This window comes from Lentinula edodes, assembly GCF_021015755.1.
Source record: "Lentinula edodes strain Le(Bin) 0899 ss11 chromosome Unknown C8R40scaffold_3, whole genome shotgun sequence".
Classification (NCBI taxonomy): Eukaryota; Fungi; Basidiomycota; class Agaricomycetes; order Agaricales; family Omphalotaceae; genus Lentinula; species Lentinula edodes.
The window spans coordinates 704,094-717,622 of NW_025764309.1; the positions used below are offsets into that span (position 1 = coordinate 704,094).

Consider the following 13,529-nt stretch of genomic DNA (forward strand, 5'->3'; position numbering starts at 1 on the left):
TCAGACGTGTTATCAGAGGGTAGATGAGTTCGTGGCCCATAGCCTTCGCTCTGTTTGCTCCTCCTCGCGTATGTCCCGGAGACCTACATCTCAATTTTCTTCATCGTGTCTATTCTCTATGCTTCTTTTCCTTTGGATCGTTCATCTATCACATATTCTTCATGAATCGTGAATCTCAAATGGAGTTAAACAGTTTTTACCTTTATAACCACTGTAAAAATCCCTCTTTTCTTCCGACTCAGTTTATGCCTAACCGATGTTTCCTCTGCCTACTATGCCTACCCCGTTATATGTCTCAGTCTTTTTACCATTTCAACCGGCCAGTGTACTTAACTTTCTCCCATTCGTCTTCTCAGGCATTGACGGTGTCAATGCCCTTGTAGATACATGTTTTGCGTTCTTGGACTGGTTCCGCTCCGACTAAAATTCGATACGCGTACTTCCTTGTGATCGATATCGAATTTGCCTTTTATTTGCGTTCAAGTATTGGACTAATTCCGGTTTCTAACCTGGAGCAATCCATGAATCCGTGATCATGAGTATAAGATGGTTGCAATTGCAAAGACGTAGCAGATCAAGCTGACAAATTTAAAATGACTACGTACACGTGATCATGAGGATATTTCCTTCTTAGCCACGTGCATTCCATGGTAGCTCTTGATATATACTTACAATTTGTGCATCCATCTCTCAACTAACGGCTTCCTTCTGGTTTAACTGGATACGAAGCTCGCTTACACTCTAAATCCTCATCAAACTGCCATCGGGTCGCTGTCTTTGTTAGGTGGACTGAAACCAAGGTTTCAAACTTCACTCGGACACCAGTTGAGGCTACGAATCGACACTGGTCCTGATTAGATAGGAACAGAGCTTCATTAATTCTCCTGTGCAAAATATGGATCGTGAGTACATGTCAGGCTGCTGTTCACTAGTTCCGTCTCAATTCCATCCTAGTCGTGAAATGCCGTCTTGCGACCTTTGAAGAGACAGAAGCGACAGAAGGATTTACTTTGCATGCGGTAATTGATACAGATGTCTTTACCTGCCTGTGTCGCAAACCGTTCAATTTTCCCAAAATCCCTCCCCGACATCAACCTGTAAATCTTAGTCCTCACGCAACGACGTTGCCCAACTTTTATGTTCCCCGCTGGATTGATTCATCAATACCTTTCTTGGGATTTGCTCCGAGCAGTAATCCGTTCAAATTCCATTTCCTCAAATGTCTTGACTACGCTCTCGATAGCTTGCCTATCGTCAAGGACAACGATGGTCACTACGTTCTTAGATCGTCAGAACAAGCGAACTGGGATTCTTTGGAGAGAAATATGCGTGCGTTCCTTCGTGCATGTATGAGGGTAAACTCGTTGGCAGTCCCTGAAGATTTTCGACTTTGGCCTTATCCAAACAACTATGGGTATCGTTTACGGTGGAAGACGGAGATGGATGCGCGCTATGCAGCCATGCGATCTCGCCAAGCATTTATCCCTTTAATTGCATGCATATCCTTCTTTCTTCACTTGCTGTATCACCTGGAAAGTCAATGGGTCGACCTTGTTATATCTGCCTTCGAACACAATGCGAGATTGCCTAGCATTAGTCCTTTTTTGAGTAAAAGGCAACAGGAATACGAAAAACTCCGGAGAGAACCCTTTCCAACAAAATGGCAATGGAAAGAGCGGTTGCAGCAGCAAACCTCGATCAGTTCAGAGTGGCTTGAATATTTTCATCAGATCCTGGATCTTCCGATGGTCGGAACATTTGTAGATGCCCATACTTCTGGTTGTCTTCCATGGATTCCAGTTTTTCTTAAAGCAAAAATGCCCCTGATGTTGTACTGGGGTTCTATCAATAATTGGTCAATCCCCACTACGCTAGATCGTCTAATTTCTACACCTAATTCTGCCATGATAAACACTCTAATTTCGCAACAAACGCCCTATCCTCCACCCCCATCGTCCATAGAACAACTTTTAACGCGCGAGTTTCCTATCTATAAACCTCGATTGCGCTTGCCTCGTATCGATGGTGGAAGCCTTCCTCGTCCAAACGAGAGCCTTTTTGCTTTCATTCAGCGTAGAGAAGATCATAGACTCAAAGTCATTGCATCTGAGACTTCCACTGAACGTCAATCTCGTCTTCAACGTGAGGCAAATGCTGAGAAGGATCGGCCTCCTGGTAGGAAAGGTGCCCGCGTCTACTATTGGGACTTAGTCGAGGGGAACAGGGTCCGGACAGCAGTGGGGAGGAGCAATTACGAGGATATCTGGGAGAGGTATGGGTCGCGCCAGAGGCGTTATGATTCCGTCGCTGATGAATGGGAGGTGTGTACCGACTTTGACCCTAATGATGCTCCCGATGATTACGGCTATGACTCCGATGATGATGATTCAGACGGTTTCATTTCTGTCGGTGCTCATATAAACGAGGAAACATACCACAATGATGGGGCCATGTCCTCTCAGGCCTATCTCACTCGCCTTCAATCTCTGAATAAGTTACCGCATTCTTCGATAGAGTTCCACGAGGCCGTCGAAGACGTTGCTTACCACAGGTTCGGGTTTCTCAAGCAACCTATTGCACAAAATCGTGACTTTGTACTCAAATTGCAAGCTTGGAAAAAAGTCTTGGGCGTTTTCGGTTGTGGACGCCGTCACGCAGCAGTTAAACTTGACGATCATCTCAAGCTACAGCTATGTGACTTCATCACACGAATACTAGATGCAGTAGATCTCCGACATGCACCCGATGCGTATGACTTATCTGCTAGGAGTCTTATACGGCCTCCGGTTCCCTTTGAAGTTGATACCCTGTCTTCATACAATGGCCGTTACTTTATAATACAAGCAAAAGATGCGACAGATAACGAAGAATATGTGATTGCACTACGCAGCGCCAGTACCGTTATGGAAATCGCACGTCGGAAATGGGGTCCTCGAACTGAGGATATTATGAAGTGTTTGATCGAAGAAGGGATTCCCTTCAACACGCTCATGGCTAGCCACCCTCCTCATAGGTCCCTTTCGATGCCCTTCCGTAAGCCTGCAATGTTAGGCTTCCGCCCGGTTGGATTTGTTCCAACATTGCAAGACTATAGTGCCTACGAGCTTGTTCGCAACGATTTCTTGCGCTCTGCCAGGGGCCGTGCAGCGCTCTTAGCTGGAGGTATCATTGCCAGATTAGCCAGAGGCATTGTCGATGCGAATGATGTTTACGATGGCCCCACTGGTCATGCCCTACATGAAGGCGAGCAAGCACTGTGTGTCTGGGAAGCAGGCCAAACACATGCGTTTTGGGATGATAAGCTTACCGACGAGGAGATGGATCTGATTTGTGGATCATACGAGGTTGCAACAGGTTCATACTCTTTTTCTTTTTCTTTGAATTAAATCTAATTCTGAAGTCCTTGCATCCAGGTTTTGTTTCAAAGCAGGGTCAACAACAAACCGCGATCAAGTCTTGGTGGCCTCGTTCAGGCTCCTGGCGATCCTGTGGCCTAAATTGTGGATACTGGTCCAGAGATGCAGAAGATTGGTTCCAAAATCGTTTGGACCAAATTCTAAAGTCTCCAGTGCCAGTTGCTTTGATGACCAGTCAGGAATGGCATGGGAGATTGAAATTTCAGAGGGCCAATAGTCTTTCCAACAAAAATGACATTCTTGCTACAGAATATCTCAAGGCAAAGTGTAATTTACCATTGTAAACTTAGTTAGGGTTGCACTGTGCGACTAAATCATATACAGTTTATTCTTGCGCGATCGAGAGAATCGAAGTCTTTGACTTGCCAACTCATGATCCTTCTTAAATTTCACAACTTTTCAATAGATAGTGCATTTGAACGCTACATAGATATAAACTGTAACAACTAAAATCTGATTGACTTGAGAGTATTGCACAATTCTGACTCTACAACCTGATTACAGACAATGCTACACTGGCTAAGTCTCCGATCACGCAGATCATTGACCACATAATGGAAGTGCAGATAAAAGCACCGATGAAGATGACCATGTCGATAGCAAGTCGGAGAAGCCCAGACCTCTGTTACAATGTCAATCAACCGTGCAATGAATTTATAGCGAATCTTACCTGATCTCTGCCCTGAATTTGGGGGGCATTATATTGAATGAAAACAAGCAGCCCAACACTCAAAGCCGAATGACCAAAACCAGTCAGTGGTTGATGAAGAAACATAGTTCCGATCTTCCAGAGTGCTCTAATCAGAAAAAGCAAGTAACTTAAAGAACCTATAGTGAACAAGATTTTAGTCCCTTGCCGATCAAGTAACTAAATGCGTCGATGAAGTTTGAAGTGTAACGGAGAAGAAGTCAGTATACTTACAATCAAATCTAGGAGATTCATGTGTGGTGCTGGAAGACCAGGTTTGTCTTCAGCCCTATTGCCTTGATCTACATCGTTCTCTCCTTGATTACAGACCTCCTTCGATGCCTCATTCGATGCAAGAATAGCATGTATATCTGATAGTGGAAGTGAAGTAGTGTTCTGCGAAGACCGTCACTACGTACCACTGATACCAATACTTTGGAAAAATGACCTACTTTGTCTTCTTCCAACTTACGTTGGTTCCCTCCTTGATCACAGACCTCATTTGATACAGGCGTTACAGGAATATCCAGCACTGGAGTAGTAGCATTCTGTTCAGTGGAACTCTGCGCAAAATGAGATAATGAGATCGAATGAGCCAATGATATCCGTATAATTGATGCAGGGGAGACTAAGGTGAAACTTGCATTCATAGAATACTTCGACCATTGAAAGACATCGGTATGACCGGGATGCGGGGTAGGAGAAACGTTCTGCAGACAGATGAGTTGGAAGATCTAACAATAAATTTGAACTAACCAAAAGCATTAGGTTATGTCTTTCAGCGTCGCCCTCATCAATATCTTCCATCTCATTACTTCTATCTTCTTTATCCATCTTCAGATTGTCTTCCGTTCCGTCTTTGCTCCCAACCGATCTCGATTCTCTCGAGGAGGAGTCTATTTGATTCTACTGAAAGAGTTAAATCCAGTTCGATAGCACGGGTTGATATACGCACGTTCGCGTCAAGGGCACTGGACTCTGCCTCTGTAGGCCTGTACCACCCATCGTGGTCAGGGAGGATCGGAACTTGCGGATATGCACTCGGTGTCTGATCATGAGAGGAGCTCATTGAGAGTGGTCACCGCGTGTAATTCATCCAGCCAAAAGTCTGATGGCGTGATCATGAGATCTGAACACGTTCTTAACGTCGGAAATGGTCTTCCACAATCACGTCGATATCGGGTCGAATAGATAGCATCTAAGCACGGAGTTATACTCAGGTGTTTAGACTTGGTTTGGAGTAGAATTTGGAGTAATATTAAATCAACATCTAATTCGTGATCAAGACTGATCTGAGACAAGATATCATGTGACTAATGATATGCTTGATATGGTTTATCGGAGGTCATATGATAGATCTCTTCGAGGAATTTTCCTGTAGACACGTACTCCTTGTTCTCCTGATTCTCTATCACACACAGGCGATCCCACAGAGTCAAACTCAGTAGGAAGCCAGTGACTTCATTCTATTTCGCACTACTCACACTACCTGAGTCTTCGACTGGACGTGACCCGGATCTCTTCAGGCTTCGCGAACGATACGTTGTCAAAGTGCTATTGAGGACCCAGCTTGGCTTACCCGTTGCAGTCAACTTCAATGACCGGTCCGCAATTTTGGGATGCGCCACCTGTTCATTATTCAGGTCCACGGGCTGCCATCCAAGTCCCTTCCCATCCCGATTGAACCATACCCAAATCTGATACCCTCCATCCTTGGTACTTCTATGGATGTATATCGTCCCTAGAATTCTCGGAATCGGTGTTTCGGGGAGAGGAACATCCAAGTCAACCGGTGATTGGCTGTAATACCAAGCAGTTTCCCCTTCGCTTGTATGCGACCTAAACGAAACAGTCTGTAGCTTTGTCGGTCCATAGGTGTCCCCAACGATGGAGTTTGTTCGTTTCGACTTGTCCAAGAAGTATTTCGGGGCAGCTGCGGAAAATTTGAAAGTGACGGGCGTAGCTTCTCTCACCTCGGCAGCTGCGACGGAGCCTGCTCTCAGCAAAGTTATCAGTACAGGTCTTTCGCGAAGAAGGACTGACTGACCTGGACCAGAAGTTCTTTCGTCCCTTCGTTTGAGGGCTCCTTTTTGGGGTGGGGGTGTTTTTGCCCGTACTCGAGGGCTTCTACCTCGATCTCAGTATCCGTAGTTGCGACGGGAAGCCGATATAGATTGACTTACACCTCTTCAGCATTGGGAATATCGATGATTTTCTGGACAATCCCATCATCGTCCACAGCATAACGGTAATAGTCGTGGTTTTCCCTCCTGTACCAGCCCAATCGATGGGGCTGTAAACAGTCAGCGGATAGTCAGTTGTTTAGCCCAAGTTTGATTGTCCTCCTACCTTCAAATCATAGGTTCCGTCGTCTGTGACCTTGTCTGGGTCCATTATCAAGAGAGTACTTGTCCAACCCTACGTGATTATAATCAGTTAACTCTTCCTATCAATGTTGATCAATCCCCCAATTTCATGTGGAGCTGGCAGGTTGGTGTGCTCGTCCCTGAATCGATAACGCAATTGATAAGCAGAACACTCATCTAGTTCGTTCCAGGATTTCTCCAAACTCAAGTCGGTCCTCAAATGGCTCGCCGCCGTAGGGTTGATTCGAACGAACAGCCGTGTCGATGTCAAGAGTGTTTGAAGCACAATCCGGAAGGATTACTCCTTCCACGGTCTATCCTGAACACGCATCGACACCGGGAACGTCTCCGAGCCGCTTTATCAACCAGCGACGATCATTCAGAAGTGAATCGGACTGACGATCCAATTAATCCGGACAGTATAGCCAGTGGAAGTTTGCAGCCGGATCCCCAACCACATATCCGTGCTCCTTCTCCTCCTCCTCCTCCTATAATGGAAGTGGAGGATTACGAAGACTGGTTGCGATCAATCGTATCTGAGATAGGTATACGTCTCGAATTTCTATACGACTCAGAGACCCATCTGGAATTCGTCAACCATCCTTCTCCGAACCTATCGTTTGTCTCTCCAGATCCAGAAGCCTTACTACAGGTCAACTCTGGAGATTTCTGTCTAAAAACAACCAGCAGCTGCAACATGCGATTTTTGGAGACCGAGACAAGATTCTGTGGGCTACTACACCAAATTCAAGCCCTTCCACCGGGAGCACGTTTAAGAGGAGATTTGGATGTGGAGAATGAACTATACACGGCATTAGACAGGGTTCATCGCTTCAAAGGTAGACAGTGGAATTTGCAAGCATATCCCAATGGACTCGGGGGAGTCACCGTTAACAATAGTATGTGAATTTTCATTGTTGTTTCCATTAGTATCTGAACCCTATCATCAGCTCGTCATTTCACAGTGCTCGGAGCAAACCCTGATATAGCGCCAATTTTCATGGCTGCTTTAATAATCTATATCAAATTTCAGACACCTGTCCGTCAGATGCGAGTCATTCTGGCGTTATTACGCTGTATCGTCAGAGCATTGAAGAAAAGAAGCGAAGCTCATCCACCGTCCCAGATTCCTTCGCGGATTCCAAAGGATATTCACACCATCGTCGATTGCTATGACCTTGATCCCACCTTGCACGCCTTCGTAGCATGCCCAAACTGTTATGCACTCTCTCCTCTGACAGACCACGAACTGAAAATCGCGGAGAGTCTCTACCAAGCAAACCAACCTCTTCCCGTGTGCGACGAGAAGTCTCATCCAGACTCAGCACCGTGCGGAACTACTCTGTGGAGAACTCGCCGCATTGATCGACGAACGTTTGTTACTCCTATACGAAAACAGGTGTTTCAGGATTTGAAGGAATGGATTGGAAGAATCGTGGCTACTCCGGGAACCGAAGATGCGATAGCTCAACATCAACAAAGTCCGTCTCCTGCAGATGGTGATCCAGAAAGAGATTTTGTGGATTCCAAAACGTTTCGTCAATTCAAGGGCTCGGATGGCCAGCCATATGCAATACCTCAGACGGGCCCTTCTGGATCGCCGGACCTGCGACTCGTGACGAGCCTTGGCTTTGATGCTTTCAATCCGTTCCATTCCAAAACGGCACATGCTATCGTCCAATCCACAGCTCTATACATGGTAATTCTATCTTTGCCAGAACACCTTCGATATCGACCCGAGAACATGTTTCTACTCACTGTCATGACCGGAAAACCTAGCCAGCATCATATAAATTTCACTCTACGCAAGCTGGTGAAGCAACTACTTCCGTTCTGGGAAGGAGTCTTCTACGTACGCACCGCGCGCTATCTTCTCGGGCGAAGAGTCTTCATAGCGCTCATTCCTGCTGTATGTGACACCGAAGGCGCACATCAGCTTTCGGGATTTGCTTCACATAGCCATACATACTTTTGTCGACGATGCCTATTACAAATTGGCGACATTCACAACCTTGTTCCCGAAACATGGCTAATGCGGGACTCTGCCCAGCATAGAGAATTAGCTCTCAAATGGAAAGAGGCTTCGACGGAAGAAGAACGCCAGAAAATTTATGACGAGTATGGTATCCGGTGGTCGGAGCTCTTAGAGCTACCGTACTGGGATCCCGTTCTTTTCACCATCATCGACGACATGCATTTTGCGCAACTCGGCCTGTTTGAAACTCATCTCCGTGACATATGGCAAATTGACCACAAAAGTGTCGGCGGTGATGGTCTTTATCCAGAAGTTAAAGACCAATGGAAATTGTGCAATGCCAGTTTGCGCAATCTCCTGAATGAAATCCGGGAAAATCGACCATCCTTACAGACTCGCTTGCAGGAACAAAAGAAAAGGACCCTTTGGTATGTTTGCTTTAAGCTCGGGTTACGTACAGGGGTTCGCAAGAAGAAATCTTTGGTAGACCAAATTTTGAGATGGGTGAGTCTCGCGTTGATTATCCTCTTCGTCTTAATCATGTTACTACCGTCTAGCGTTTGAATTTTGGACGCGACAAGGTACCTAAAGTTCCTCCTTTGAACTACAACGATATACCGGATGCCTGGGAAGGCGATGAATTCATAGAGAATGTGCATCTTCATCTACCTGTGTTTCGCAATCAATTCATCTTCTAATATAGGATTCCGATGCTTTTTCGGATTCTGGGGTTTCTGACGCCGTATGTTCCGCCTTGTTTTCCGAATGCTCACACGGATTAATTCGAGAAGTCGTTTGGTTCAAGAGCTTCATCGGCACCATCAGTGATGCGTCCTGCACCGATTTTCGCCTTCACCAGAGACATAGCTTTCGAGAACCTCAAATCAAAAATACTCGATTTTTCAGGCAAACCCCCTTCACTTGGCAAGCCAAAACTCCAAACTCTCAAAGCACTATGTCAAGATCTGGGCATCCATTACAATTCAATCGATAGCAAACGAATTCTTGCTGCACGGATCATGGAATACGTATGTCTTTCTTTGAGCTATCGACGAACTCCTCTGAACATCAATGGAACAGCGTAAAGAAAATGGGTCAAACGATCCTGTGTTGATTTCGAAATTCGACCAGCTGCTTTACGATAAAATAAAGGCAAAATTTGAAGCAGAGGAACCTTCGAGAACTACGTTATTGAACTACGAGCACAACTATCTCGAGCGTTTATGTCAGGACTATAAGATCCCACCGTTTGATACTTCCGATCCGCCTCGAATGTCCAAGGATGATATGGGACGGAGATTACTACTTTGGGTGAGCCACAGTACCATCATTCAACGTAACATTGGCATGTTAATTGTTTTCAGCATCAGGAGTACCGGGACAGTCCCCTGAAACAGTCCCTACCCCGCCATGTTATTGGTAAGGACCTGCTGGAGGAGATCTGGGCGGATATGAAACGAACTATTTTGCCTACTTGGATTCAATCACCGCCTCCAAATTGGGGTACTCCTGCACAAGGCAAGCTTAGCGCTGATGAGTATAAGGTCGTATGCTCAATCTCACTGGTCATTACACTAATCCGGGTGTGGGGATACGGAACCGAAAATCTTCAGTCCCGTCGCTTCCAGATGCTGCTGAATTATCTGGACCTTGTTCATGCAATTCGCGTCCTTTTGCTCCGTGAAACATCTCGGAAGTCAAGAGACTATTACAGATCTCATATTCAGAGATATCTAGAGACTGTCCTGGTGTTATATCCCGATTTTACACTAAAACCAAACCACCATTTCTCACTCCATGTTCTCACTGACCTGGAAACCATGGGCCCAGGTCATGCTCGGAGTACCCCAGTATTTGAGCGAATCAACCATTCCTTACAAGAACTTAATGCGAACCAACACCTAGGTGAATTTTTACTGTTTATCATCAACAAATGTTGTACTGACAGTATATTTCAGGTGAAATCGAAGCTACCATGTTGACTACCTATTGCCGGCAAGCTAACCTGCAAGTGATTTTGAATCACAATGCCGATGTACGACAAGACATTGATGAAGCCATTGAAGCTCTGAAAAACATCGACCGTGAGGATCATCGCGGTATGTTTCCTGGAACGGACCACTCGGCTTGGTCAAGCACTGAGTTCAAAGCAACTGCCTTTTGGATCAAACATTCCACTCTGGATCGCATTACACATCACCTATGTAGGATACATGACCTACCCCACTCTCATTGGAGTTCCAAACTCACTCGCCAGGCTCACTCTTTGCAGGGCGTCGCAATCGGGCGGGTAATCTACTCTCATAAAGTTCGGCAGAATTCCGTCATTTTTCGCCATGAAGGAGAATTCCTTGCTGGCACGATCAACCAGGTCTTTACTCACCCCCATCCCCATCCTGTCACCCAGGCATTAATTATAATCACATATCTCGAAATATTTGTTATGGAAGCTATCGAGGAACAGGATGATTTGTATCGGAAGCTTCACTGCGGATGGTTGTGTTTGCAAACACCCACAGCAAGAACTCTCACTATACCATTGTCGTCTATCATCTCTCACTTCGTCCGGACAGACCTATCGCTCACTATAAGAGGAAACCCGGTTACGCACGTATATCCTGTCCCAAAGGTGAGTGGGATCCGATTTCATTGTTGATTACAAGTTCTAAATCTCAACTAGGTATTCTTTGACAACGATTCAGTAATGCCAACCCCGACCAATTGACTTCGATATAAGAGGATCTAAGCGACCAGAGAGGACAAGTTTCCGTAATATCATTTGGGATGAAAGGATCGATCTGTATCAACGTAACGAGAACAATAGATTTCCTTTAATTTTAATCGTGCCTTTCCTTTATTTCTCATCTTAGCCTCTGCTTTATGTTCAAGTTCCAAAACCTTTACAAAGGCAATCGCCGTCATATATAAGCTAGGGCAGCTAGCTTTCCCTCCGGAAACACCTTTGTCCATTATGAGCTCGGCAAGTGTCATCTCACTCACCTTTCAATCAGTCCTCTCAAACTGCTATAGAAAGTCCGCATCCTGTCATCTAAAACCCAGCACTTGCAAATTTTGGAGCAGCAGGTCGAGGCAAAGCATCGAGAGATTCTCCAGCTTCGTAGCGAGGCCCAGGATCTGCGCCGACAAGAAGAAGCTCCCCCTCGAAAGACACCAGAAGTCAACGTAAATATCGTTTCGTCTTCTATTGATTAACAAAAATATTCAAAACCTAATTAGATTGGCGTGCAACCTGAATACGAGCATGCTCTTGCTCGGTTAGAGAGAGCGACCGCATTGACGCGAAGTTTCCGTACCCAGATACTGGCTTGCTTGGATTGCGATCTGAATGACACGAAATATATAGACGCAATCATGACAAAGGAGGTTCGTACGATGCTTCATTTGCCGACGGGAGGACGTGTCGTAATTCATCTTCTAGTCGAAGCAATTCTGGGCTTTATTGGAGCAAATTAAACATTCGAAAGCAGAGATCATCATGCTAAAAGCTGTAAGTATTGTAATCTTGAACTCTCAAACATTAACAAATGATGCAAACGTCACCAGGAACCTTCTCGTGGTGTAGACACTAATCAAGACACCCCTACATCGGCTTTAACAGCGCTCCTGGAGGAACAATGTCTAGTCCTTTGCAATATGGCTCAGAAACTGAAAGGTTCTGGTCATGAAGATCGTCTCTTTCAGGAGTGTACCGAATTATATCACAAAGCATGTATGATTGAGTAAATGTAATTTTCATTGCTAGATAATGCTTGTAGTAGGGCTGCAGGTAGAAATGATAAGTACATTTGATTTTTCGACTGAAGGAGGTCAATGAATGTAATTCAGACAAAATATGGTATAAAGGTGATATACTAGGAGCATCACTGCCACGAATTCTCCCACCACTGAGATTATCAACCATGTAATCGAAATGCAGATGAAAGCGCCAGTTAGAATCGTCATGTCTATAGCAGTTTGCAGAATAACGGAATCCTGCACAGAAGTAAGTCTATGAGCATAGAAACATAACATATTAGACATTACCATGCCTTCAGCCTCGGCTCGAACTTGAATTGGGGCATAGCGCTGGACCAGTGTGAAGATCACAACACTGGGGGGTACAAATCCGAGAGCAATCGCATGCGGTTGACTTTGAAACATCGTTGAGACCTTCCAGAGAAGCTTTATCGAGAACAGAAGGTAGCTTAAGGCACCTGCATTGAACAGGATCTTGGGAAGCTGAAGAGTATCTAACTGATGAAAATCGGGTGGGTCATGCAATGTAGTTCAAAGCAAGTTGAATATTACTCACCGCGAAAGCCCTGAAGGCAACGAAGCGAAGACCACTCAATCTTGGAATTTCAGGCATAAACTAACGAACAGACTTGAAAGCAAACGTCAACACCAGGAAGTCAATGACCTACACCACGATTACTATTGTTGTCTCTGTTGTCCTGCTGAGCCTGATTGGCGCGAGTGGTCTCATTCTGATTTGAGAACGAGATTAACTACCAGAATGAGGACTCGCTCACTCGTTTTGATCCTTGATAGGTTGTCTCCGTCATGTTGTTGTTTCCTGCCGCTTTCTGGAATACTGTGAATGTTTCCTCTAAGATGGTCATCTACATGGAGCACTCACCGGTGAGTTGGTCCGCTTCATTGGGATGGCGTTCTCCTTCAAATAAAATGAGGAACAGCAAGGTTCATACAAGTACAACTCACCTTCCCAAGTGTTTTGTCGCGTTGAGAATCATCACGGTGGAGGTCGAATAATGCCTGCTGAAGGAATCATCGGACCTGTAACGATGCGTATTGGATATGACAACGGACTGGTTCTGCTTCCTCCACATCCATGATTTTATACCGCCGTTCGATCTCAGTAGTGATAGCTTTTAAGAGTGTATTTTGGGAAGGGTGCTCGTGGATGAGTGCGAAGGACATCCGATCCTCGTGTATGCCATGCGAGATAAGAATCATAAGATACTGCGACAGCGCGTGAATTGTTGAATCGTCGTTTTCTTGCCTGTGGGGCACAGAGGATGCGCAGAGATGTCGTTGAGCTTGGTCCGGTTTGAAACCAGGAC

At 45.4% G+C, this 13,529-nt stretch overlaps 5 protein-coding genes across 5 annotated transcripts; 2 read left to right on the forward strand and 3 right to left on the reverse strand.

Annotated features, from left to right (window-relative positions):
- Nucleotides 1-3,287: 3,287 nt before the first annotated feature.
- C8R40DRAFT_1005713 (uncharacterized protein) lies at nucleotides 3,288-3,556 on the forward strand (the record flags this gene model as incomplete). Its single annotated transcript, XM_046222800.1, has 2 exons — nucleotides 3,288-3,354; nucleotides 3,414-3,556. Coding segments are annotated over 2 exons (210 nt in total), but the record flags the coding sequence as incomplete, so codon positions are not given.
- Nucleotides 3,557-3,903: 347 nt separating this feature from the next.
- C8R40DRAFT_1166020 (uncharacterized protein) lies at nucleotides 3,904-5,173 on the reverse strand (the record flags this gene model as incomplete). Its single annotated transcript, XM_046230787.1, has 6 exons — nucleotides 3,904-4,038; nucleotides 4,087-4,284; nucleotides 4,339-4,500; nucleotides 4,557-4,814; nucleotides 4,861-5,010; nucleotides 5,060-5,173. 6 exons carry the CDS (start codon nucleotides 5,171-5,173, stop codon nucleotides 3,904-3,906), a joined length of 1,017 nt encoding a protein of 338 aa, XP_046090876.1.
- Nucleotides 5,174-5,570: 397 nt separating this feature from the next.
- On the reverse strand, nucleotides 5,571-6,498 carry C8R40DRAFT_1166021 (uncharacterized protein; the record flags this gene model as incomplete). Its single annotated transcript, XM_046230788.1, has 4 exons — nucleotides 5,571-6,097; nucleotides 6,152-6,231; nucleotides 6,288-6,397; nucleotides 6,454-6,498. The coding sequence occupies 4 exons, from the start codon at nucleotides 6,496-6,498 to the stop codon at nucleotides 5,571-5,573; spliced, it is 762 nt and encodes a 253-aa protein (XP_046090877.1).
- A 4,918-nt stretch (nucleotides 6,499-11,416) lies between these two features.
- On the forward strand, nucleotides 11,417-12,189 carry C8R40DRAFT_1065982 (uncharacterized protein; the record flags this gene model as incomplete). The annotated part of the gene is made up of 5 exons (XM_046225715.1): nucleotides 11,417-11,431; nucleotides 11,476-11,628; nucleotides 11,683-11,829; nucleotides 11,885-11,953; nucleotides 12,010-12,189. 5 exons carry the CDS (start codon nucleotides 11,417-11,419, stop codon nucleotides 12,187-12,189), a joined length of 564 nt encoding a protein of 187 aa, XP_046090878.1.
- Nucleotides 12,190-12,273: 84 nt separating this feature from the next.
- On the reverse strand, nucleotides 12,274-13,386 carry C8R40DRAFT_1166023 (uncharacterized protein; the record flags this gene model as incomplete). Its single annotated transcript, XM_046230789.1, has 8 exons — nucleotides 12,274-12,438; nucleotides 12,490-12,699; nucleotides 12,758-12,817; nucleotides 12,870-12,932; nucleotides 12,978-13,031; nucleotides 13,085-13,120; nucleotides 13,168-13,224; nucleotides 13,276-13,386. The coding sequence occupies 8 exons, from the start codon at nucleotides 13,384-13,386 to the stop codon at nucleotides 12,274-12,276; spliced, it is 756 nt and encodes a 251-aa protein (XP_046090879.1).
- Between the last annotated feature and the right edge of the window lie 143 nt (nucleotides 13,387-13,529).